The sequence below is a fragment of the Gymnoscopelus microlampas genome, assembly GCF_963454915.1.
Source record: "Gymnoscopelus microlampas genome assembly, chromosome: 15".
Lineage (NCBI taxonomy): Eukaryota > Metazoa > Chordata > Actinopteri > Myctophiformes > Myctophidae > Gymnoscopelus > Gymnoscopelus microlampas.
Window position 1 is genome coordinate 31,171,909 of NC_139952.1, and position 26,426 is coordinate 31,198,334.

General features: G+C 42.3%; 1 protein-coding gene across 3 annotated transcripts in view; it reads left to right on the plus strand.

Annotated features, from left to right (window-relative positions):
- The window catches only part of trappc9 (trafficking protein particle complex subunit 9), a 325,308-nt gene that overhangs the window by 150,094 nt on the left and 148,788 nt on the right, over positions 1-26,426 (plus strand). For all 3 annotated transcript variants that reach the window (XM_084081382.1, XM_084081384.1, XM_084081383.1), the window contains 2 exons: positions 2,243-2,385; positions 22,054-22,164. In XM_084081382.1, coding sequence (XP_083937508.1) covers positions 2,243-2,385; positions 22,054-22,164 — 254 coding nt within the window. The remainder of the gene's footprint in view (positions 1-2,242; positions 2,386-22,053; positions 22,165-26,426) is intronic.

The following is a 26,426-nucleotide window of genomic DNA, read 5'->3' on the forward strand; positions in this document are numbered from 1 at the left end:
CCACACACACACACACACACACACACACACACACACACACACACACACACACACACACACACACACACACACACACACACACACACACACACACACACACACACACACACACACACACACACACACACACACACACACACATCCACATACACACTCTACTTTTCCCTTTCTTCTCCCTTTCTGGAAAACAACACAAATGATCGAGCTTACGCAAAAACACATTTGGGTGATGTGACAATAAAGTCGACTCTCCTCTCCTCCTCCGGTGCTGTCGTTAGGTTGTAATGAGCTGGACATTTTAGCCAGGAGGCTCGGCATGATTTTGGCCCGTCTCTCAACCCGGGGGGGAGGATTGAAAGTGAAAAATAATAAAAGGATTGGCATAAAAAAAAAGGTGTCTCGGAATCAGAAAGCACAGCAAGTGCCTCCATCAGCAATAACACGGGGGAGATGATGGACGCTGTGCGGAAGGAGAAGCAGCATCTCAGACCCATCCCTTGCCCCTGTTTTAGCCTATTGCCTGAGTCAGCTATACTGCCGCTTCGCCATAAACTGTCACTTTTAATTTCCCTTCACTATCCCTCGCCCACTTGGCTGTGTCTCCCCCTCCCCCTCTGTGGAACATGGCCAGATTGACCCATGTCCACCCCCCCCCATCAGCAGTGGTGGAAAGTAACTAAGTACAGTACCTTTACTACTCAAGCACTGTACTTGAGTAGAGTACAGAGTACAATGTTGAGGGTACTTGAGTGTTTCCGTTTTACCGATACTTTGTACTTCTACTCCACTACGTCAAGTAGACTATTGTACTTTTTACTCCACTACACTCATTTGAGAACTTGAGCTACTAGTCGCTTTGCGTTATTATTACAAAACAAACATTAACCACTAAAAACTCTTGTTTGGCTATTTTCTATCTTGACAAATTAAAAGCAAAACAACAATTTATTGTGAAATGGGACATTCTGCATAGTAAGTACTTTAAGTATGTGTTGTTGCCAATACCTTTGTACTTTTGGGAAAAAAAAAGAAAAAGTACTTATTTGCTGAGCGGTGCAGCCACCCGCCCCCTCGCCGTGGTGGAACACGGCCAGATTGACCCAAGTTCCATAATCCATAACTCCATAATGTTACGGAGACACCACAGTATGTCACCCCACTCCACTCCCCTCGCCCCCCCCCCCCCCCCCCACCCACTCAGATGGTCTCACCGTTTTTCATTAAGCATCCATTTCATTAAACACGCCACAATAGCCATGTTGCTCATTCTTTTACCGTAATGGCTTTTTGATGCATTGATCTTAAAAAGATTACCCGTGTGTTTTTCTTTTTTTCACCTTTTTTTTTTGCTGATGGGCGGGCGGTGGCGGTGTACTTGCGATTGTGTCCACGCAGGAAGACGCCGCCTCCAACCGTCACCTCCGACCCCAATCACACACGCTCGCTCTTCCATGCACAGATTCCTTTCAGACGCTGATGGTGGACGACGGCGTAGCGTTTCATTTTGTTGAAGGTTTCTTTTTTCATATCATTTTGTGGAGCAGCAGAATACTGGCAAAGAATGGTGTTAATACGTTCTCCGTAAATGAATTGTATCGTGAAATAACTTCTGGATCTTTTATTGCGCTGGTTCTCAACCTCTGGACCCGGGGGCCACGGGGGTATTGCAAGTTGGGCCCCCAACGAATTGTCAAAACACTGAGATTTTCATGAAAATCTAAGTAATAACATTAATATTAAACAAATAATGATTAATGCTTTCAAGATTTCCACAGTTTTAAGAGAACCACTATTTTACTCCAAGCAAAGCGCATAATTGCTTTATCATGGGAGAACATTCAAAGACCACGGGCGAACCAATGGCTCAGGGAAATGAGCGTTGCTGTGCTTTTTTCAAAAGGATAACCTATATTCTGAAGAGGAAAAGTGAATTATATGATAGGGTTTGTTGGGCCTTTTACCCAACTCTTATGGGACGTTAACGTGTCGGACATGCTTTCGAGACGATGATAATGGAAATACCTCATAAACTGTTGTGACTTTATGCACTTTATCGGACGCTGTTGCATTTGCCCTCTGTGTTCTGATTTATTTTCTTTCTTTTTTTTGGTTTCTGTTAGGTGTCTGGTCCTTTTTGTTGTTTTGTTTCTGCTTCTGTGTAAAACAAAAAAAAAGAAAAGAGAGAACCACTGTTTTATTGATATGTCCCCCCTCTCTCTCCTTCTCCTTTTTTGTTGCTCAGACTCTGGAGGCGGTGCTGAACTTCAAGTACTCGGGCGGCGCCGGCAGAGTGGAGGGCTACTACAGGGACCTGTCTCTGGGCGTGCACGTGGACGTGGAACCCTCCGTGTTCTTCACCAGGGTCAGCACCCTCCCGGCCACCAGGTATATACTGCATATAAACCCACACAGAGAGAGAGGGGAAGAGAGGGAGAGAATACGACTCCATTTGCCACCCAGTGAAAGTTTAATGAGGCTGTCAAAGCACAGGGACGTTCTCTTGTGTTTGGAGCAGACTTTCTTTTTGCTAAAGGCGTCCCTTGTTAAAAGTATCTCTTGACGGTCAGGAGTTGAATAACAACCTCTGGCGGCGGGCGGCCCACTCCCTCATTAAGGGGCCCTGGAAACCGTCTTTCTGTGATTCCACTGTTGCTAGAGGGCCAGGCCATAAAAGACCAGAACGTTTTTGTAGGCTTGCAGATCTGTTTTTTGTAGAGTGATACCGGAGGATAAATAGCATTACATCTCCTCTATGTAACTTTTTTGTAGTGTAATACATTTTTATAATTATTTTTGACCAATCTGTATGGTACAGCAGAGGAGTGGTTCCCAAACTTTTTAGCTGGAGACCCAAAAGAGAAATTTGATGTCTTCTCGGGACCCAGACTATTGAAAAAAGCAGATCTACAAGCTCACAACTCATTTAAAAAAAATGTTTTGAGCGGTGTAGCCGCTCCTATAAGTGGGGTCGCGACCCATGACCCATCCGTTGTGAAAATGTGTCTTTCCCTGTACTGTGATTGGCTGATGAGTATTCAGACCACTCTGTGATTGGCTAGCGAGACGCATGATGAAATTCATAACCTATAAATAGCACCACGCACTTCAAAAAACATTTTTTTTAAAAGTGAGCTTCCATCACTGTGATGACCTTAGATAACACCGCTCACTTCACACTGGGTGTGATTTTTTAAATATAATTTCTTAGTTTTTTTATTCATTGGGTCGCTCTGAGTTACAAGTTTTTTTATTTTTCCATATGCCTTGAAAATTGAAACACATATTTTGGCTATCCAGCCTTTGTCAGTTATTTTATCTATGACATGGTACTGCCTGAAGCTCATAATTCAGTTTCTCCCCTGAGCAAGCAGGCAGGCTCTATTAGCTCAGTTGTAAAAAAAAAAAAAAATGTCAGCACTTGCGTAGGGGGAACCTGGGTTCGAATCTGGGGTAGGACATCAGAGTTACAGATTGCAGCTTTAACCCATTTAGACCTGTTACACCTATACGTTGTTATTCCTTTCAAGCTGGGAACGCCTCTGTGTCATTTTAGTTGTTGCTATATATCGCTGTTGTCGGGCAGAAATCTTCTTGTTCTAACTTTTTGTGTTTTTTCGTAAATGAATGCCCTACTTGATCATACTACAGCGTCACACAAAACAGTTTTGGACATATGACATATGAGGTGTCCTAATTTACACAGACGACCCATTACTCAAAATACATTTGTAAGAATAGCTTACTCTGCGTACCTTTTTGGCTCCATCTGCTCCTCTGTTTAAAAATCTAAATGTATTGTCTATCTATGACACTAACACAGTCCAGTCCTGTTCTTTCATCTATAAATGCACTTACCTTTCAGATATGCTTCCTACTGTACACCTTTCAAAGATTTATTTTATGACCCATTTTGCAAGTTCATGATTATAGTACTAGACAGTCCGACAATCTTCATCCTCCCTTCAGCCATACCACTCATAGCCAGTTCTCCATTAAAGACAGAGTTCTTTACTCTGGAATACACGCATATTTATTGCCAACTCCTCATCTTCATTCAGTAACTTTAAACATAGATTGAGGGCCAGCCTGATGACTCAAGCCTCTTCACTTGCTTCTACATTATAATGTAGCCCTACTTCTGCACACACACACACACACACACACACACACACACACACACACACACACACACACACACACACACACACACACACACACACACACACACACACACACACACACACACACACACACACACACAAAAGATACTTGTTGTTTGTCGTGTCTTGTGTTTGATTGCTATCTTTAACTTGCTACTTGTTTATTATTTTAGGTGAGAACCTTGTGTAAGCCCTATATGGGTTTCCTTTCTCACCTGCACTTATTTCTGTGTCTTTTAATAATGTTACCGTTGTACTGTTTTTATTGTGCGAATAAATAAAACAAAAACCCGGCACAGACGATATATAGCAACATATCTTTTTTTTTCTTTTCAGAAAACTGTTTTCACAGAGGCCGTGATTAAGTGATTAAATCCCCTTCCATTTTAGCTCTCACGACATCAGCGCGGTGTGCGGTTGTGTCCATTTATCTCCATTTGCTTATAGGATCATACAGACGTCATTTCATTACCGACCGTCATTACCCACGTCATTGTCTATTCACAGCTTCACCCAGAATATTATCTTATATAAACAGACTATTCTTTTCCTATTAATGGCCTTATTTTTAGATTTCAGGTCTGGTTACATTTTCTACAAAGTCATTAAAGCTGAGCTTACCTGAATAATTCAGTCAATCTTGGATAAACATTGTGCCGTTTATAAGTCGTGGGCGTCTTTAATCTAACGACCTGTGAATGAATCTTTTCTCCGGGGGTCTATTTTTGGCTAGGCTCATTCAAATCAATCTGAGCTATAACAATAGCATTCAGATGCGACAAAAACTTTGCCAAGGAATAACCGCACAATGACATTTCAACTGAGTTGAAGTACCCACAGTACCTCGAGAAAAGTTTCTGGCCTTTGCAAAGTTGATTTGCATACCGGATCTGAAATGAACAGAATCCAATGGCCTTCCTTCATAGAGTCGAAGAATTTACGACATGCTTTTGGAATGTTCGGCAGTTGTGTCAAGTACTGTACACCACGAGAGACGTTGTAAATGGGCTAGAATTCCAGACAACCATTATGGTCCTTTTTAACACACTGTGCAATGTCAAGTGTCCTCTAGGCAGCGGTAGAAGCTTTTTTTTTTCTCCTGTGGCATCATTTCTATCAAAATGAGTGGAAGCTTAGAGAAGATGGCATTTCCACTGACAGGGTGAAGAAGTGAATGGAAATTATACACTCTCACTTTTCTCCTGACTCCCTCTTTCTCTCTCTCCATCATGTATTTCTGTCTCTATTTGACACTATCTCTCTCTCTCTCTCTCTCTCTCTCTCTCTGGCACACACGTGTGTGCTGCGTGCACACACACACATGCACACACAAACACTATCTCTCTCGCTATCTGTTTTTCTCGCTTCACTCCACTTGTCAGCTCCCCAACTCTGGAGAAAGAGAAAAAAAATCCCAGAGAGGGAGACGGATCGCACCCCAGTAATGGCCACTTGAGGTGAATCATTAGCTGTAATAATATCTGCGGTTTAAACCATCCATCTTGGCTAGGCGCTGATAGATCTGGCGCTCCCACTAGTGTATCGTCACCATCATCCTGCCACCATGGCCCTACAGTATAACGTATATGGGTTGCTGTCGGTGCAGAAATCTCTTATCATCTTTTCGTGAATGAATGCTCTACTTGATCATATTACAGCGTCACGCAAAAGCATCAAAAGTAGCAGATCTGCAAGCTGTTTATCATTAATCCATGTGTCATTTTAAGATGTCTTTAGCTATTCAAAAATAGCTTGTAGATCTGCTATTTTTTGAAAAATCGTGGAAACATTTTTAACTCCGATCTGTGCTTTGTAGAATCCCCAGAAGCAAAGATTTGAGTTACAAATGTTTGCTTTAAAAATATACTGTTTGTATATATTTTCAAAGATTTGCGCACATTTTCAAGATTTTTCTAAAATAGCAGCTCTTCAAGCTCATAGCTTGTATATCTGCTATTTTTGAAGAGCCAAAGAAATCTAAAATGACACAGATGTGTTCCCGGATTGAATGGGTTAAGTACAGTTATCAGGTACATTTACTTTGCTACCATCCACCACTGCCCGCCACCCCAGTTCACCGAGTCCAAACTGATTTGTTGCCCGTGTCACAGCGGGGAGACCGTCTGACCGTCTGCCTCTGAGAACATTCTCAAAATGACTTAAATTGTCTAGATGTTGGGCCTTAGAAGGCGTTCCCCCGTGGAGAGTATAGAGCCAAATAAGGCACAGCTTTCATCTCTGACCACAGGTCTGTTTCCACTGAACTCTGTGGCATTACGGCCAGACAGACCCATATCGCTCTGGCCAGTGTCGGATATTATTTGACTTTTTTTTAATGTTCGTATAAATGATCACATTATGACAGTATCGGCAATTATGCAGTCGATGTGTCCCAATTTCGAACCACTTTAAACCTAGCCTCGTGTAGCCAGACTATATCACTGTGTGGATATGAGTCTGGTGCTTCTATGAGGACGTTTTTTTTCTCCAAGGGGGCGGGATCAAAACAATGGCTCTCGACGCAATTGGTTAGACCTACAACCAGCTACCAATTATAGTCTTCCATATTTGAAAACTGGGCCCTGATTGGTCACCCCAGACTTCGGGAGCAGGAAATAGATTCACAACGGAGCGGTGCCAGACCCAAATCGCAGAGGGCAAATATTTTTTTTGCACTGGCAGATTCGTCTGGTCCCAGGCTACTTTAAACCTGGCTTGTCATTATAGGCGAACGTTTTGAAAACAAATGGGAATAGGGCTTAAGTGGTTAAATAAAATAGAGTTCAGTCAATGTATTTTTTTTTTATCTATCCAAAGGTTATTTGTGTTTTTCTTGCTTATAAGTCACATTTTCTCAAATCAATTTAATCAAATCAAAGTTTTTCAAATTGATTAGAACATATTGCACTTTTTTGACAAACCTCATGAATTGGTGGACTCTCTAAAACCTGGATCGGCATTGGACCCACAAATCTGGCATCAGTTTGGCTCTATTGGTTACGCAGATAGGATGTGGCTGAGCTTGTGGTTTGGTAGCAGCCAAATATTATGGTCAGCTGCCTATAGCCAACTGTTTGACCAGGAGAATAGAGAAAGATTCATTGATTGGCAAGCTGCCCAGACAGGATCTATTCTACGAATAACGATCAAACTCAATATGGGAGAGATGCAGTATATGCTTACTGTGTGTCACCTTTAAATCAGTGTCGATAATTCATAGAAGAAGAAAAGGCAAGACAAAAAGAAAAGACAACAGGCTTGTTAATTGTTTGTTTGAACCAAACATCATTGTCCTTCTCAGAGCCATGCACTCAAACTAGTGGGGTAAAAAAGAAAAGAAAAAAGTAAAATATTATTAATAGTTTGTCACTAGATGAAGGTGTTGGGGTCACCAGAACCAGTAGGGTTAATTCTCCAATGTGGCAAGCACATTCATGCTCAAATATCCTGTATTTTATTCTCTTTTTTTACGCGCCCTGCCGCCCTCTGCTTTTTGCATCGCGATACATTTTTTATTAAATCGATTTAAATTGTCACCAATTTGAATCGATTTAACTCATTGAGTGCCCAAATTATTATTATCTATTTCTGGCCATTATTTCAAAGTAAAAAAAAAGTGCTTAGGAAGCGAGATACAGCCTTTTTAAGTTATAAGTTAAACAAGGAGTGGATGGAGCTGCAAATCTTCAGATGATGATATCTTGAGTTTTTTTCTATTTTTTTCAAAAACACGTGAAACACGTTAATGGCACTCAACACCATAGCGCTAAAACACGTGAAACATGTAACGATGTAAATCGTTACATGCCCAAGGATCCAGGGATCTCCATATCTGGGCATAAAAAGGGCCACAGAGTTTTGTGGATTTATAGATAATTTCTGGACAAGCACTGATCTGACCAACTTCCCACTCGGCACTGCATTACCATGGGTCCTTGGTGATACACCCGCCCATTATGAATTGGTTGGACGGTTCTCGAGATATTTGGGATACATACACATACAGATATCGTGCATTTATAGATAGATATGTGTGGGGCAGCCGCTCTCCCTCTTGTTGTTCAAAGCAACAACGCTGCCATTGTGTGATCATTGAAAACAGTGGGAGACATCAGATAACACCCACTGTGTGTATACACCCACAGTACATAAAAGTCTTACGTCTTTATATAAAAGAACTGAGAGTTGTAACTGACCTGCAGCTGAACCTGATCTCTGGGAGTTTGTTCCAGATATGTGGTGCATACAAACTGAATGCTGTAATAGTTTTGTAAAGCCGTACTATGTTTTGTGCTGAGGAATTGACCATTTTATTTTGTTTCATTCATAATTAATAAAGCTCCTTAAAAACAGCCTTCCTCCCTCCCGAAGAAAACAAGTTGAGGAAAAGCGGCTCAGATAACTGTTTTTCTGTGACTTCATAAATCAGACTTTCCCTCCGCAATGTGAAACATGTTCCAGGGGTGACAACAACACGTGCCTCTCAGGAATACTTTTTGCTTTCTTTTCTTTTGCACACAGGAGCAAAGTTGCCATTAACCCATTAAATCCTGGAACGCATCTGTGTCATTTTGAGCTTTAAACATTTTATACTTTGGCTCTTCAGATATTGCAGATCTACAAGCTCATAGTGCGAGTTTGTAGATCTCCTTTTTTGTTGTTGTTGTGTTTAAATGGGTTAATTGAGCGCCGAAGACATCTCTGATGCAGTGGAGTTTTGTTGGAGATAGAGACAGGGCTACGGGCTCTCTCACTCACACTCTCTCTCACTCACTCACTCACTCACACACACACACGCGCACACACACACACACACACACACACACACACACACACACACACACACACACACACACACACACACACACACACACACACACACACACACACACACACACACACACACACACACACACACACACACACACACACTAATTGCAGACATGCTACTTTTGATCCGTTTTGTGTGAAGCTGTAGTATGATTAAGTAGGGTGTTACTTTTACGAAAGAACACAAAAAGTTAGAGTATGGATATACGAGGTTTCTGCCCCGACAGCAACGATATCCTCAATTTATGGTATGCAACGGATGGACGGGAGTAATTATACATATCTTTTTGTTAGTGACACAATTGGCTTGTGGAAAAAGGCACGATTGAATCTCTCAGGAGACGCGAACAAGAGTTAAAAGATATCTCGGTAGTAGTGGGTTTATTTAATTACTTGGTCATATCGAGACATTGCCTGAGCTAGACAGTCTCTCTCTTTCTCCTCTGTCTCTGTTGGACACACACGCACATGCACACGCACACGCACACACACACACACACACACACACACACACACACACACACACACACACACACACACACACACACACACACACACACACACACACACACACACACACACACACACACTACTCGTCCAGCTCTCTATCTCTCTCTCAAAGAGTCTCTTCTGCTTAGTCCAGTGGATGATGAAAAGAAAGCTGGGTCTCATTCCATTATGAGGCTGTGATCTTCTCTGGAGACGAGAGCTATTTAAGAGAGGTCATTCTGCACAAAACAGCCAGCAAACTTGAAAGGAAATAAATGAATATGCAGTTTTAAATTTGGGAGTAGCAGTGCTGTAATACCTGGACACAGTGTGGAGAACAACTTCGAACCTCAAATAGCCAACTAGTGGTTAAAGTAGTTGAACCCCCCTGGAACCCCCTCAAGGACCCCCTGGGGGTTACCCAGAGACCACTTTGAGAACATCCGTCTGACACAACTTTTACACCACTATGTTATGAATCCATTAAAACCGGGAACGCATCCGTGTAACCACTTAAACCATTATTTTATACTTTGGCTATTTTTGCAAAATCGTGAAGATTTGTGCAAATCTTTGAATATATATGTATTTCTAAAGCTAACATTTTAACTCAAATCTTTGCTTCTAAGGGTCCCTGGAACAAGATATTTTGAGATGGGGGTCGGCGGCCAAATACATATACTTTTGGGTGTCCTTGACATGAAAGAGTTTCAGAACCACTGATAGAGCAACATACGTTTTTCAGAAACCAGTTAGGATTTAGAAGGCATTTGTAGATGCGTCCCCGGACTGAATGGGTTATCAGATCCAAGGTATACTAGTATTACCTTGGGTCTGAAACCGGTTCTTATACTGTACACTACTACCACCTGCGTGAGGCTTCAGACAAGGCCAAACACCTTTTCCTACACCGCGAGCTAAATCTCAGTTGAATTGCCGTGCGCTTGGATATAGCTTTTTGTACTCTCTTGTCCGGTCTCCCCTTCGACCTTCTGTGCAGTTGAGTGGCTCCCAGGAGTGGCCATCTCCCTTTGACACAGAGGAAGACCTTGTCCCGGGGTTTTGCCCCTATATAACGTGACAGATTTGTTAACCCATTCAGACCGGGAACGCATCTGTGTGTCATTTTTAGATTTATTTGGGCTATTCCAAAATCTGTGCCCATTTTTTTATATATTTATTTTTAAAGCATTTGTAACTCAAATCTTTGCTTCTGGGGATTCTACAAATGTCTTTCAAAGCCTGACAGTTTTTTGAAAAAACCTTTTCATGTCAAGGACCCCCACAATTACATGTATTTGGCCTCGGACCCCCATCTCAAAATATGTTGTTCCAGGGACCCCCAGAAGCAAAGATTTGAAAAAAAATAGCAGATCTACAAGCTCATAGCACGGCACTTGTTGCTTGTATATCTGCTATTTTTTAATAGCCCAAAGAAATCTTCAAATGACACAGACGCGTTCCCGGTCTGAATGGGTTAAGAGGATGACCGGGGCGGCGAAAAAGGAAGTGTGAAAATACTCAGTGATCCATACAGTACAGTGACCTGCTAAAATAGCATTCTGTGCGTGTCGGTTTCTTTTTATGTGCGTGCATGCATGCCTCGTGCTGAAGTTCTTTTACATTCTGAGGCGGTGTTATTTGAGCCACGCTAACAACTACAATTATACAACAGCTTAGGCATTCATCAGACGCTCTTATCCAGGGCGACTTTTTCAAAGTGCCAGATCGGAGTAAGTGGCCTGAACGCTAGTCAACAAACGGCGGGGTAAATGGTCAATTAAATAGAGTGCAAGGAAAATGATTAGGTGCTACGCGGTAACTTGGATACCAGGTAAACATCTAACATAGCATCTGTCTAAATGACATGTTATCTAAATAGCATTCATAGCGAATTGCGGACAGGTAACCAACATGCATGGTGTAACGAACGTCGATCAAAACAGGCAACGAGAAGTGATATAAGGAGGGAGGAGTGCTTGCGAGGGAGAGTCTGAAGAGGTGAGTTTTCAGACTGTGCCGGGAAATGGGGAGTGACACTCAGGCTCCACTGGTGCCATTGAGTGTTGTGTTGAATAAGTGTTGCATCAACATTTGCCAGCGGCTAGCCATGCTGTGTCGACATTGTGTTCAATGCTCTATGCATAAACCATGAATAACCCATGAAGACCTGAAGCCGATTCTACAAATGTCTTCTAAATCCCAACAGTATTCTGAAAAAACGTATGTTTCTATATCAGTGGTGCTCAAACTTTTTCATGTCAATTTTCAATTCAAAATGATGTGTATTTGGCCGCCGACCCCCATCTCAAAATGTTTTGTTCCACGGACCTCCAGAAGCAAAGAATAGAGTTAAAAATGTTCGCTTTAAACAATATATATTCAAAGATTTGCACACATTTTCACGTTTAAGAGACCCAGCGATGCTTTTTGGCAACAATTATATTTTATAAAGAAAGGAGTTTAAATAATTTGTTTTTCTGTTATCTTTTCATTTCTTCACCTCTAAATCCTCATTGGGTCCTATTGTTTAGTCTTACAATGCCATTGGCCAGGATATGTGCATATAAATACCCCCCACAGAGCCAGGAATCATCACAACTTGAAAAAGCTCCGGGTCTTAGAGGGTTAAAAAAAAATTAGCAGATCTACAAGCTCGTAGCGCGGCACTCGGTGCCGCGCTACGAGCCTGTATATCTGCTATTTTTTAATAGCCAAAGTGTAAAATGATGCTTTTTAGCTCAAATGAAAAAGTCACACAGATGCGTTCCAGGTCTTAATGGGATAATCCTGATGCCCTTTGGAAAAAAGAAAAAAGAAAACAGTGCTCTGAATGTACCCTGTGGAGCAGGAATGACGTCAAATTGACGCAACGCCGACGATGACGCAACGCAAGGCGTGAGTGAGTCTGCCGTCCTGACCGAGGTGTGGAGGTCATTTCACAGTTTGGGAGGCAGGCAGGGGGGGGAGAATAAAACAGTCAAGGATGCTTGGAGAGTGTTGACCAGGGTGTCGTATAGCGAAGGGAGAGACAGACTTCCTGTGTTAGCTGATCTAAGTGAGCAGTAATGGATTTTAGGGGGGTGGATCACGTCCTGAAGGAATGGGGATGCTATATGCCTTGTATAGGTCATCATCAGTGTTTTGAATTGGATGCAGGCAGCAACCGGAAGCCAGTGAAGGGAGTGCAGAAGGGGGAGCCTTTTAAAACAATAAAAGTATGGAGGTTGAAGACCAGACCTGCCCCAGCATTCTGGATTAGTTGTAGGGGTTTGAATGTACATGTTGGCAGACCCGGCAAAGCAGGGAGTTGCAATAGTCAAGCCTGGAGGTGACTGCAGGCTTCGATAAACAGCTGTGCAGACTCATTGGTGAGGAATTGGGTCCGCACCTCCGGACGTCGTAGTGTGTAAACCTACAGGATTGAGCGATCGCTGCAGTGTGTGTGTGCATTGAAGGACAGCTGCCTGTCCACTGGTCCAGGACCACGCCACCTGGTTCTTGACAATTTGAACAGGAGCCACCCGAGTGGAAAGATGATTGAAAGATCTTTCAGGGAAGAAGAGAAGCTCAGACTTGTTTGCGTTGAGCTTGAGGTGGTGGAAAGACATGCACTGTGAGATGTCAGCCGGGCATGCAGCGAGGTGCCCTTCAACCTGTGGTGGCAGAGGGAGGGAAGTAGAACAACAGTTGAGTGTCATCAGCATTTAACAGTGATAGGAGAGCTTTTTGAGCAGAGATGACCCAAGCCAATGGATCTGGTGTAAAAGGTGATAAAAGGAGGGGGCTATGGTTAAGTACAGACCCCTGGGGGACTCCGGTCAACAGGGGTCAGAGAGGGTAAACAAAACCTCTCCATGAAACCTGGTATAGGCTCTGACCAGAGGAGGAGCGCTCAACCACTTTGAGTGCCAACTCACTGTTATTGAATGCTGAGATGCTGCACAGATTATACTATATATTGCAGCATTACATGGTTTATTTATTTTCTCTCTAGGTGGCCACATAGCCATTGTTGATGTTGGGTGGAAACCCCCCCCCCCCCCCACACACACACACACACACACACACATACATGTTTTCAATCACAGTATGTAATCCATAACCATCAAAATGAGTGAGTAAAAAAAAAAAGACCAAGCTATACTTTAAATAATGACTAAAAAGACACGTTACACTACATTAAAGTAAACATACACTACATATCAGTGTTGTCAGACTAGTATGATATATGCTTATTTGCTATAAAATCCCTGTAACTTTGGACCATAGGCAGTTTTGTGTCAGTGAATGCACATACAGTACAGTATATATTAACCTGACAACACAGAATGATTGCTCCTTTAAATCAGTGCAGTGGTCTGTGGAACGAAAATGTTAAGACAAACCTGGCGGTATCCTTTAACGATCCCTTTGCAGCTAAATATAGCACCTCATTGGCAGCACTCTAAATCCAACCACGCTAATTAAGGCCATTACATTAGATCTAGGGAGGGATATGTCACGTATTTGTGCCTAAGGAGCGCTTGCAAAATCACTACTTATCGATTGCAGATCCACAGGATTGACTCGCTGGCGGTTGTCGTTTCATTGATCTCTTTTTTGGTCTTTTTGCTTTCTCCCGTGGCGTGTGCCATTTGTGCCTCCCACCCACCACTGCACAATATCAATGTCCCCAGCTATCCGCAAAATATCAATGTTCCCCCGCTACCAACAAAATACCAATGTCCACAAACGTAACTGCCTGCAAATCCCCTATAGCCGGGTCCCCAACTTGTCACAGCGAGCGAACGAACGTACATGTCTGGGAGTTTGCCGTGGTTGTTTCTGTCCTGACCACAAAGGATTCAGTGATCATTAGCGGACGGACCTGACTGCTGATGCTTGTCAGCTTCGATGCTGGTCTGCATTGTGTTGACAACTCTTCCCATTTTACACCCAGTTAACCCGTTAAGAGCGGGAACGCATCAGTGTCATTTTTAGATTTCTATAAAAAAATAGCAGATATACAAGCTCATAGCGTGGCACTGAGTGCCGCGCTATGAGCTTGTATATCTGCTATTTTTGAAAAAGGAAATTTTTGGGGGGTCCCTGGAACAAAATATTTTGTGGGGATCCGCGGTCAAATATTTATAATTTTGGGTGGTCCTTGACATGAACAGTTTGAGAACCACTGATTATAGCAACATAAGTTAAACATGTAAATGTTCGCTTTAAAAAAAGATATACCGGTACATTCAAAGATGTGCACACATTTTCAGGATTTTTCAAAAATAGCAGATCTCCAAGCTCATAGTGAGCTTGTATAATATACAAGCTCATAGCATGGCATCGAGTCTGTGTGTCATTTTTTGATTTCTTTGGCTATTCAAAAAATTGCAGATATTTGCAATTTTTTGAATAGCCAAAGAAATCAAAAAATGACACACAGATGCGTTCCCAGTCTTTAAGGGTTAAGCCTTCATTTTATGGTCCCGTACACAGAAGTGTGATGCCTGGTTTGGAAGAATTGTTCCGCCCCCGTGAGCATCCTCCTTTCCAATCGATAATGGAAAAAGGCTGATCTCACGGTTCGTTCGCCGGTGCGACGAGACGTTTCAGAAATGGATCACGCTCATTATTTGGCTGCGGGCCGTGCTTAGTCTGCACGCCAGTAGCTTTATCGTTTAAAGGCGCGTCTGCACAAAATATGTCTACTTTTAAAATGTGTCCCCTTCCAACAGATTGAGACACAATTTGTGGGTAATGGAAAGACACGACTGAGCTTAATACATGTTTTTGCGTGTGTTATAACACAGTTATTAACACAGTTTGCAACATTACGTTCTCCTTCTTTAGAATGTGATTTAAACTATAGGAAATGAGATAATCCCCTTGCTATCACCCTCACATAGGGACACAGTGGCAAAAGGACACAAGTAGTTCCACCACACACACCAGGGTCAGAATGGGCCTATGGGGGGTGACTACGAACAAAATGAAGCCTGATTGGTCTGTGCCGCGATTATGTGCAACAGTATAAGACAATGGTGTTAACGTATATGACAGAAATCTATGCATTTTCCAGTAATTTCTGACCATTTTGATGAACAGAAATGTCTATCATACTTGAGTAAATGAAACCCCAATTAACACAACTGGTTAAGAAGAAGAATTGTATTATGATTTATTATTGTTTACAACACCTTCCTGATGAGTTATACAGTGCTTTGTCATTATATTTGTTATTCATAAAAAACGATATATTACTGGGGTTGGGATCCTTTACGATCTTAACGATTCCCTCTTAACCCATTAAGACCTGGAACGCATCTGTGTCACTTTAGATTTCTTTGGCTATTCAAAAATAGCAGATATACAAGCTCATAGCGCGGCACCGAGTGCCGCGCTATGAGCTTGTATATCTGCTATTTTTGAAAAATCGTGAACACATATTTTAAATATTTTTTTCAAAAAACTGTTAGGATTTAGATTTTTTTTAATCGCCTCAGATCTTAATGGTTTGATTCCTTAACAGTTCCCTTTAACAATTCCTATAGGGGTGTTCCAAATGGACCCTTACAGGTCTGTAACTCTGTGTGTACGTACAGTACAGGTCTATTTGATTCCATTTGTACACTCTCAGAGTTATGATCGTCCTTGAAAATAAAAAGTTTGAGGACCACCCGGTATTGTAATTGTATAGCAGACATGATGTCTTCATAACCAGCTCTGACAGTGTGATAAAACCGCTCCGGAAACAGTTCTAAATATGATTGAACCGATTCACTTTTTCTCTTACTTTAGTGTTCTGACTGGAAGGAAGTCAAACACTTACTCTAGCATGACTTGGCAAACATGCTAATCTTTGCAATGCTCCTGGAAAATCACTGATTGTTCAATATGCTTCAGTGCTACTGTTATCAATCTGGGATAAAGGAACCGACACAAAGGGCAAACCTTTCCATATGGAAGGCTTTGTTAAGCAGCTTGCTGCATTACAGACATTGATATGTTACTGTTGAAAAGTTAACTTTTTAACCCTTTCAATCCGGGAACGCATCTCTGTCATTTTAGATTTGAGCTATAACCATTATTTTATATTTTGGCTATTCAAAATGAGCAGATCTATACAAGCTCATAGTGTGGCACCGAGTGTTGCTCTAAGAGCTTGTAGCTCTGCTATTTAAAACAAATCTTGAACATTTGTGCACATTTTTGAATACATATATATTTTTTAAACATTTTAAACTCAGATCTTTGCTTCTGGAGGTCCCTGGAACAAAATATTTAAAAAGTATATATTCAAAGATTTGCATACATTTTCACACATTTGCACCGAGTGCCGGATTGAATGGGTTAAAAAGACAAAAAGTGGGGTAGCAAAACCATATAATTAATATCACTCTGAGCTCACTCTGTCTCTGAGATTCATACATTTCTCTATGCACGCACGCACCCAGCTAGAGGCCCAGAAGCATGTGCACACACCCTGACTCACTTTTCAAATGTAAACGAGTGAGAAATATTGATATTCGGCTGATGAATGATTTATGGCATCACCGTACAAGCACATTACTGGGTCAGTTTTGTTTTCACTTTGAAACACCCCGGGGTCGCCTAAAGCACCATCTGACTCATTCTGCACTTTGACAAGAATACACAAACAAAATAGTTTAAAACCCACTAGTGTTGGCTTTTTTAATTATTTATTTAGTTCGATTTTTTTGGCGCCCCAGTCGTGCCCCGTTCCATAGCACGACTTAATGCATATCCGAATGTGTTAGCCACTCCCTATTTAGGGCATGTCATTATAGGTGAACATTTTTATAGCATAAAAGGGCCCGATCCTGCAAGGCACTTCTTTTACACCTTTAATATGTTGTTGTACGAGGCCTCTGATGAAGAAAAGTGTTTTAAAAATAATGGTTTAGTACGTTTTTATTCATTATGTTATAATTGCATATTTAATTTGGTCCATGTCTGAACAATCTCTTAGCTTTCTCAAACAATTTGTTATGTGTGTTCTGTGGGACCTGCTCTGCGACTTATGTCATTCAGACTTATGTTTTATGAGTAGACAGTTTTGAATATTTCTCAGAATATTCAAAATGGCACGGGGTAAAAGAAGTGTATTTTCATATAAACTGAATGTTTAAGTCAGTTCATGCTGGCATCAGCAACTTTGAACAATGAGGTCTCATTGTCTCCAGTGGTGTAAACACAGAGCAAACGTCTTGAGTCTATATCCCTGTCCTTTCCAGTTTATCTGGGGCGCTTAGTGCATGAGCAATGGGGTCTCAGCTCCCCAACGCCTACTGTTGTGGTCCAGCAGTCTGATTGATCACCCCGGCTAAGCGCCCTGGCCCTATAAATCAGTACCTCACCCCACTCAGTCCCGTTAATCATGTCTCCCAACAAAGACAAACAGACAATTAAAGAAACATGGGTAGCTCTTTAAAAGAATATACCCCTTTAACTCTCCCCGCGGGCAGTTTATTAGGCACGCGGGCAGGCTCATCTTAAGCCACTATTAACCCTGAGATTAGCCAGGGGGTATACGTGCGAGGGTTCCCTTTGGAGATATGTCGGTGAGGTGAAGAACACAAAAAAAAAGGTGGGCACACGGCTGCATTGGCTTGCATTGTTCCATTGCATCTGTTATGTTAAGCCTGATTTAATCACTTAAACCCTATGTGCTTAGTTGACCGAGGTGAGCTTGTGTCAGCTGCTTTTGCCAAATGTTTGCCCCAGAATAGTGGTGCTAGGGTTCATGACACGCCTATAATTTATTACTAGGCGGGTGGCAGGTAGGGGGGCACGGGCAATCCGACAGGTGCGTTCAATCACCGTGAAACTGTTACACAATCAGAATACAGAATCATCTTTATTGTCACATTACAGAAAAGAAAGACTGCTGAGAAACGTGTGTATGTAGAGGGACGGCGTGAGGCCCCTGCCCTGGTTCTTTTTGAAAAATAAAAAATCACTTGTGTCCAGGGCCCTCTGGGAGCACGGCCTCTGCCTTCCTGCCTCAAGGAATTTTCCCGCAGGTGCGTGGAGGGCCGACTGGGGGGTCCCCTCCACCCCGCCCCGTACCCGGGATCGGGGTGCCTTGGGCTGGGTAGATGGGCGGCGTGAGGCCCCTGCCCTGGTTCTTTTTGAAAAATAAAAAATTGCGCTAAGTGTCCAAAAATACCTCAACATTTTACATAAGCACATTACTTAGTTACTTTCCACCATTGGTCGAGGATAGGCAAAAATGTAAGATATCTACATATGGCATTATCCACAGAAGCATAATTTTGCTTTTCTCACGCACTGCTGCACCTGCTGCAAGGGGACGAATCGTGTAAAAACAAATATATAATTCTCTGCGACGTGTAGAAAGGTGTGCACATGAGAAGCGCGGTGTAATCCCGCAGATCCAAGCATAGTATGCGGAAGTAACATCTTTCCCAGTGTGAGAAGCCCTTTATACTTCATTGCGTGGCGGTGTCTCACTGAATCGTGTAGCCGATCTACACGATTGTAGATCGGCTATCGGCACAGGACACCGTCGTAGTATAAATCAGCCGTTAACTGCATTTTTACTGCATTGGTTCTGCCCTGCTTGTGATTCCAATGCAGTGGGGGTCTTATGTTGACGTCACATGGGGGAATCGGAGGGCGCCGTTCAAAGCCAAGACATGAAAGGGCCAAAGGGCTTAGCCCGATATGAGAAACGCATCATGGAATTAGCTTGTTTGTGAATATTTATGAGTTCCCTATCGTTTCCCGCTAAAGGCCAAGAATGGAACAGCGTCCCCCCTTTGAGTTGCCATCGTCACGTGGGGTGTGCCAGCTTTTGATTCATTACAGCTGCTCTAAAAGCAAACTGATTTTGCTTTGGGTGGAAAGAATGAATGTACATGTACCTGCACATGATTTCTTAAACGTATGTCAAAGCTGTAAATTACATGCAGAGACATTGGAGTAAAGAAAATGTGTGTTTTAAGCCGTAGAGGGATTAAAGAGTTATCTGTGGTTACCTTAATAAGTCATTTGAACAAACTTTTCTATATGGCTTAAGGTTTATTTTGTAGTGTACCGTACGTTGTGGTAACTACTTCCTGTATGTCAAGGTTCCTCTATGGTTACAGCTTGTGTGCGGGTGCATAGGAATACGATTATTTTGTTCTGGTTCCTGGACACCATAGCAGGAATATACTACTACTACTACTACTACTACTACTACTACTACTACTACTACTACTACTACTATAAACATATACAAAAAGGAAATAAAAAAGGATTAATCAAAGAATAGCAGCAGTATTAAGAAAGAGAACAGTTTGTCCTAGCATTACACTGTCAGACAGCTATTTTTTAGATTTTTTTAGAAAGCAATAGAAATTAATGCAATGACATGCAAACTTGCACCTTGGAAATGGAATAATCAGTATTTGTATGTTGACCTTCGGGCCGCATAAAGGCAGACAGGGGCTGCCGGGCCACCATGGAGTTGCCCATGTGTGTCCCAGCACGTACTGTAAGTGTTTGAAGGTGCTCTGCAAGTGTATTACTTTAATCTAAAAATATATTCAAATCTGTGTTTATGTAAATGTCCTGTTGACATCACCTTGTTATGTTTTACAAGTGCCTTTTTTTCCCCCTCGTTTTTTTGGCTGGTTTTAAGGCGTCCATTCCTTTCATCTGTAATTACAGAGAGAGGGAAAGAAAAAGGCTACTTGGGGGGGGGGTCAAATTAACCTTTTGAAATGGAGGCAGCGTTTTTGCTGTCTTGATCTAAATCGCAAATTGGTCCTCTTAGGATCTGCATGAGAAAAGCAAGACTCAGGGATCATGTGGCGATGGCCTTCTGCCCACAGGCCTGTGGGTCTGATGAAAGCACAGCCACCTTTGATGTTATGACAAGGAGTGAAGAGGGCTTCACACTGTGTCCCCTCTTCATCTCATTTGTCTCGTGCGTGTGTGTGTGTGTGTGTGTGTGTGTGTGTGTGTGTGTGTGTGTGTGTGTGTGTGTGTGTGTGTGTGTGTGTGTGTGTGTGTGTGTGTGTGTGTGTGTGTGTGTGTGTGTGTGTGTGTGTGTGTGTGCGCGTGTGCGTGTGTGTGTGAGAGAGAGAGAGAGAGAGAGAGAGTGTGTGCGTGTGTGCGCGCGGTAACAGGATGGAACACGAGTGTACAATGTCCTGCTAGGTGTCAACCACTTAAGCGCTATATACTTTGTTGTACCATCATTACCGAAAAGAAACTCTACAAGCTCAAGTTGTTATTTTGAAAAAAATCGAACAACGTTGGTCATTTTTTGGAAAAGAAAAATGCCACTTATAATGACATGCCCAAAATAGGGACACCAGGCTCACCATGTCGAACATGCTTAAATAGTAGCCAGTCGGGCACCTAGGGGTGTGCCAGGGTGATATACGCTCAATAAACAGACAGGGTTTTTAGAAGTATCAACCACTTAGGCCCTCTATACTTTGGACAAATCACGGAAACAGGTGACCTGCAAGATTGCAATGCATCACAGTGCGTTGTGAGCTTGTTGATAGACTATTTTCATCATTTTGGACGGTATAATGACATGCCCAATGTAGGGCCGCCAGGTTGAAAGTAGTAAAGTGTCAATCAACAGAATTGTCCTAAATGTGTGGTGTAATCACACTAATGGAGTCTTGTTAAGATAGGTGGAGTGTTGGCACGGAATACATTTTACACGCTCATCCATAATTAACGTGACACCGGGACGAGGCAAATTGCACTAATATGTTGGGTGTCTGACAAGCGCATATTACACAAACAAGCGGTGAGTAACAGTTGATCTTTAATTTCTAGTGAAATATAGGCTCTGCTCTTTCACAACGTGTCACATCGCAACGAGTTGTGAACTTGTAAATCAGCTATTTTCGTACAGTTTTCACCCGTAATGACAGGCCCAAAATAGGAATTGATTATTAATTGATAATTTTAAGATTACATTGATAAGTTAAATTCACTGTTGCAACACTAGATCAGAGCTTACATAAAAGGGCTGTAAAAACGTAGCTGGCTGCAACTGTTTCAATCAGTGGCCGGCTGTTCTGGCTGCAGGCTGATCTAGTGGAAAACGTGATTGATTAATTGAATACTTTTTTGGGGGGGTCCTTGACACAAAAAAGGTTAAACTACTGGTTTAGAGCAGTGGTTCTCAACCAGTGGTCCGGGGACCACGAGTGGTCCTTGAGGGGGTTCCAGGTGGTCCCCAGCTAAATGATGGAGAGTTGGAAACCAAAATGGTTTCATTTTACGCTCTTATGAGTTAAATTATTATTAAACATCTGCATTACTTAATTAAATATGTGTTATTTTGATCAACGTTTGCCTGTTATCTCTCCTATGGTACCACATCAATACAGCATGGTTGGAATTGTTGATGAAATCTTATCCAATGATAACAAAATATTCAAAGTTTTGGGTCTGAGAGTCTAAATCTAATGGTGGTCCGTGGCTCAAATGCCAAATACATAATACATAATGGACCTTGATATGAAAAGGGTCGAAAACCACTGGTTTGGAGACATACTGACTGGAAGTTGTGCTTGTGTGTCCACAGCACACGTCAGTGTCACCTGCTGCTGGACGTCTTCAACTCCACGGAGCACGAGCTGACCGTCAGCGCCAAGAACAACCAGGACCTCGTGCTCCACGCCAGCGAGTGCCAGAGGTGAGTGGAACGCTTCCCAGTTTGCACACACACAGTAGTAGATCTGGGCCCATTCACCGCTGGCTCACTTTGCTCCCACGTGAAGGTTATGTACAGTACCCACAGTAGCAAGGTCCTTCCAACAGTTTACTTTGATAACGCACCGAAGCACGGAGATAAAAAACACTCAAAATGAGATAATAATAAATGCAACTTTGTCTGTGGGTGAAAGACAAGAAAAAGTGGGCTCATGAGACAATTTTTTTTCCTGCAACCAAACAAACAAAGAAACTAAGGGAACACGTCGTGACAAGCAAAGATAGCACAGACAGAACCGCCGAACAGGAACTGAAACACAAGTGAAGATCAAGATGTCCTAACAAAAACAAAGTGAGTCTAGGAACTTCTATGGCCCACTGGCAGTGTGAGCAAGACATTTGGTGTTGATCGGTCCAATGGCTTGCGAGATTACCTCCGGACACACACACGGACACACACACACACACACACACACACACACACACACACACACACACACACACACACACACACACACACACACACACACACACACACACACACACACACACACACACAAGCAGACCCTCTTATAGATGGCTAGACTCCTGATGAGCCACGTCTTAAAGAGCCCCTTCTGTCACCGTTACATAGTAGTGGACCAGATGGCGTATTTCAGCAGCATAAGGTACCTGACTGCATCTACAACCTCCGAATATGAGACCAAAGTGTTATTTATTAAAAGAAAAAACAATATACAATAAAATGTGATGCTTGTGAAGGGAGACATGTTGGGAAGTGACAACTCTGTTGTTTTGTGGATGGTACTAAAAACGCTCTCACTAGGAGGAATCAGCCGCCACTGTTCTTACTCTTTTTTTATTGACAGAAACACCACGCGACTGTGTTTGCACGGTCCTAGATCTTGACGTTGATGGTATTGTTCCCGATTTATACTTAGTCACGCTCCGGTGTCACACACAGAAAATACAAACTTGTAAGCTTGCAGATCGGCTTTTTTCGGTGCGCAAAACGACGGCATGACTGCAAGTATAGATCCCTGCATCATTCGTCCTCTCTGTTACCTTTTCCCTATTGGTGAGATTCCTCCCACCCATACGCTCCTCTTCTTCCTCCTCCCTCGCTCTTTCTCTCTCTCCCACATTCCGCTCCGCTATTCCTCAGGAACGTAGCAAATTATGATCCCTGTCAGCGCTGTCTCCAACGGTGCATCCTCGTCGCCACGAGTGAGTGGGGGTGCACACCGTGCTGGTGACTCATAGGCCTTCCTCCCTCCACGGGAGAGGAATGTTATTATGTAGGAGAAATAACGGGGTTGGATGAGGCTGCTTTTCAGCAGTGGTGGAAAAAGTACTCAAATGTTTTACTTAAGTGAAAGTATCAATACTGCAATGTAGAAGTACTCTGTTACAAGTAAAAGTCTGGTGTTCAAAAGTTACTTGAGTAAAAGTACAAAAGTATTGGTATCAAAATGTACTTAAAGTACCACAAGTAAAAGTACTGAAATGTTTGAAGATAGCGGATCTACAAGCTCACAGCGCATCGCATCGTGACACGTTGTGAGCTTCTAGATCGGCTATTTTCAAATAGCCAAGGTATAAAATAGGACTAAAGTGGTCAATGTATGTTTTATGATGTAATAATTTATATCTGCGAAGTAAAGAATAAAGTAAAAGTACCTCAAAATTGTACTTAAGTACAGTACTTGAGTAAATCTACTTAGTTACTTTACACCACTGCTCGCCACATTTCCAAATAATCCTTCCTCTAGTGTTTAGATCACTGAGCTATGGGCATTTTTTTTACCTCCCACGTCCTGACAAAGAAAGATGAAAGAGAGGGGAGACCCTGAACGTCGGAAAAGTAACTTTTTTCTTTTTCTTTTTTGGAGTGTAAAAAAAAACGGTCATGCCGTTAGATTTTTCACCCGTTGGGACCTTTTCCCCATTTTCTGGCAATTTTGCTTTGTATTGGCTTATGTCGGCTGTGTTATGAGCCGCCATTGATTTAATGTTTATGAATATAAATGAGTTGACTGGTGCGGAACAGATGTCAGCTGTCATTTTCAGAACACAACACAAAGTGGCATTTAGGAGATGGAAGGTGTCTGCGGCAGAGCTGCTTCTCCACGTTTATGTGCCAGGGAACTGGCCCTTTGAGGAATGTGTAGACAAGTAGTGCTCAGACGTTTTTGTGTCAAATTGATATATATATTTGGCCGTGGACCCCCATCTGATTTTTTCTTTGTGCCACAGACCCCCAGAAGAGAAGATTTGTGTTTAAAAATTAAACATGTTTAAACTTTTGAGATTTTTCAAATATGTTCAATAATAGATTCTGCTGTTAGCAGAATCTGTCTTGAGAGATTACAGTTTTATAAGTGCTTCACAAGTTTAAAAGCAGAAGAACATGTCCATAATAAAATAAAATAAACTGAATTAAACAATTGCCAATGAACCAATCATCCGATGAGATAAAGAAAATCAAAACACTGGAGAAAGTGGGGTCCGGGGACCTCCCAGGGTTCCTTGATGGGGACTCCATGGGGTCCCCAGCTAAAATGTGTTAATATAGCATCAACATCATTTTAACCACTTTACCCCTATTTTATACTTTGGATATTCGCAAAAATAGCTAATGTACAAGCTCACATGCTTGTAGATTATAGATCTGCTATTTTCAAAAAGCAGTTTTAAATCTGAAAATGCTTTCCAGTTGGGGGGCTTGGTAGCCTGGCTCCACTCCTGAATCGTTTGCCTCGCATTCAGGTCTGGTGACGCTGTCGAAGGCGGGTGTTTCTCGGTTGAAAATCTGTCGGGATAATCCAGTATGAACCAACGCGATTGGTTCATACTGGATTATCCCGATCCCGATTCGTCGTGGAGTCCGTGGAGTCCCACTTTGGCCACGCCCCCATCTCAGAAGTCGGCTGCATTGAGAGGGCTTTCAGACTGAATAATGGAGTGAAACGAAATGAAAATTCAGGCTGAGTGTCAGGCTAGGGGCTTGGGGGACTGTAGGACAAATCTCAATTTGGTGGTGTTTGACGTGAAAATGTTTGGAGAACCACTGTAGAACATCCAGAACTCTGGTCTGCAGAACACCCAAAGGAAGGAGTTTTGGGAAAGACCAGTTGACTGGATTTCAGAAGAACGTCCGTCTTTAGATAACAATGTGTGATGAGGAATGCGAAACGCTGTGAGTTTAACGTTGGGGCAGAGATGTCCTTCAGAATCAGCTTTATTGTCACATCACAGGTTTACAGAAGTAAAGAAGTGGGTGAAATGAGTTTTCGTGCATACTGTTATTTCCATAGAAGAAAGAAAGGGAAGAGGAAGGGGGGGGGGGCAGGGGGAAAAGGAGATCAAAGAAGAAAATATACAAAACAAATAACAAATATCTACATATTTACACATGGTGAGCATAGCAGCAGATCTAATACTGTGCATGATATACTTATGGACGTTAGTTAAAGTGCTAGGAAAAAAAACACAAAAAGACAAGTCAGTGCGTTGTACATGGGATTAAGGTGCAAAATGTCAGTGCCTGTCGACCGCATAATCCACATAAAGTAGACTGACACTGGTATAATCCGCAAGTAGGTCCATGAGTAAGAGCTAAATCTAAGTCACTTGTCCCTGGTATATATCTAGTTGAGAAGCATTGTTTAATTAAAAATGTGCACACGAGCCAGTGCACCTGCCGTCTCTGACTTTCGTTGCTGGTGTTAGAGCCTCAAAGCCTGGGAAACAACAGCCATATCTAAACCTTGCACACTTAGTCGCTGTCGGGCAGAAACCTTGTATATCCACATTTCAAGTTTTTGTGTGTGTTTTGTTTTTTTAAGTAAGTTATGCCCTACTTCTTTGTGCAACAGTATCGCACACAAGTAGCAAAAAAGGCGATCTACAAGCTCACAACGTGTCACATCAGCTTGTAGCTTTTTTTGTTATTTTGAAAAACATTTTAATGTGGAAGTGGTTAAGTTTGTCTGTGGGTTTTATATATTGAACCATTGAAAAGTGTTAACAGGAGCTTGTGACTACAATATAAGCTCCATAGGAACATAGGATTGTTTCCCCATTTCCCGAAATGTTACACTTTTGGACTTACAAGCTTTCCACCCGACAGTGACGACTTGCTACTTTAAAATATGAATACTAATCATTTGCATTCCATTTGACTGGCTTTATATTTCTTTGGTGTGTGTGTGTGTGTGTGTGGTGGCACGGTGATGCTCTTCT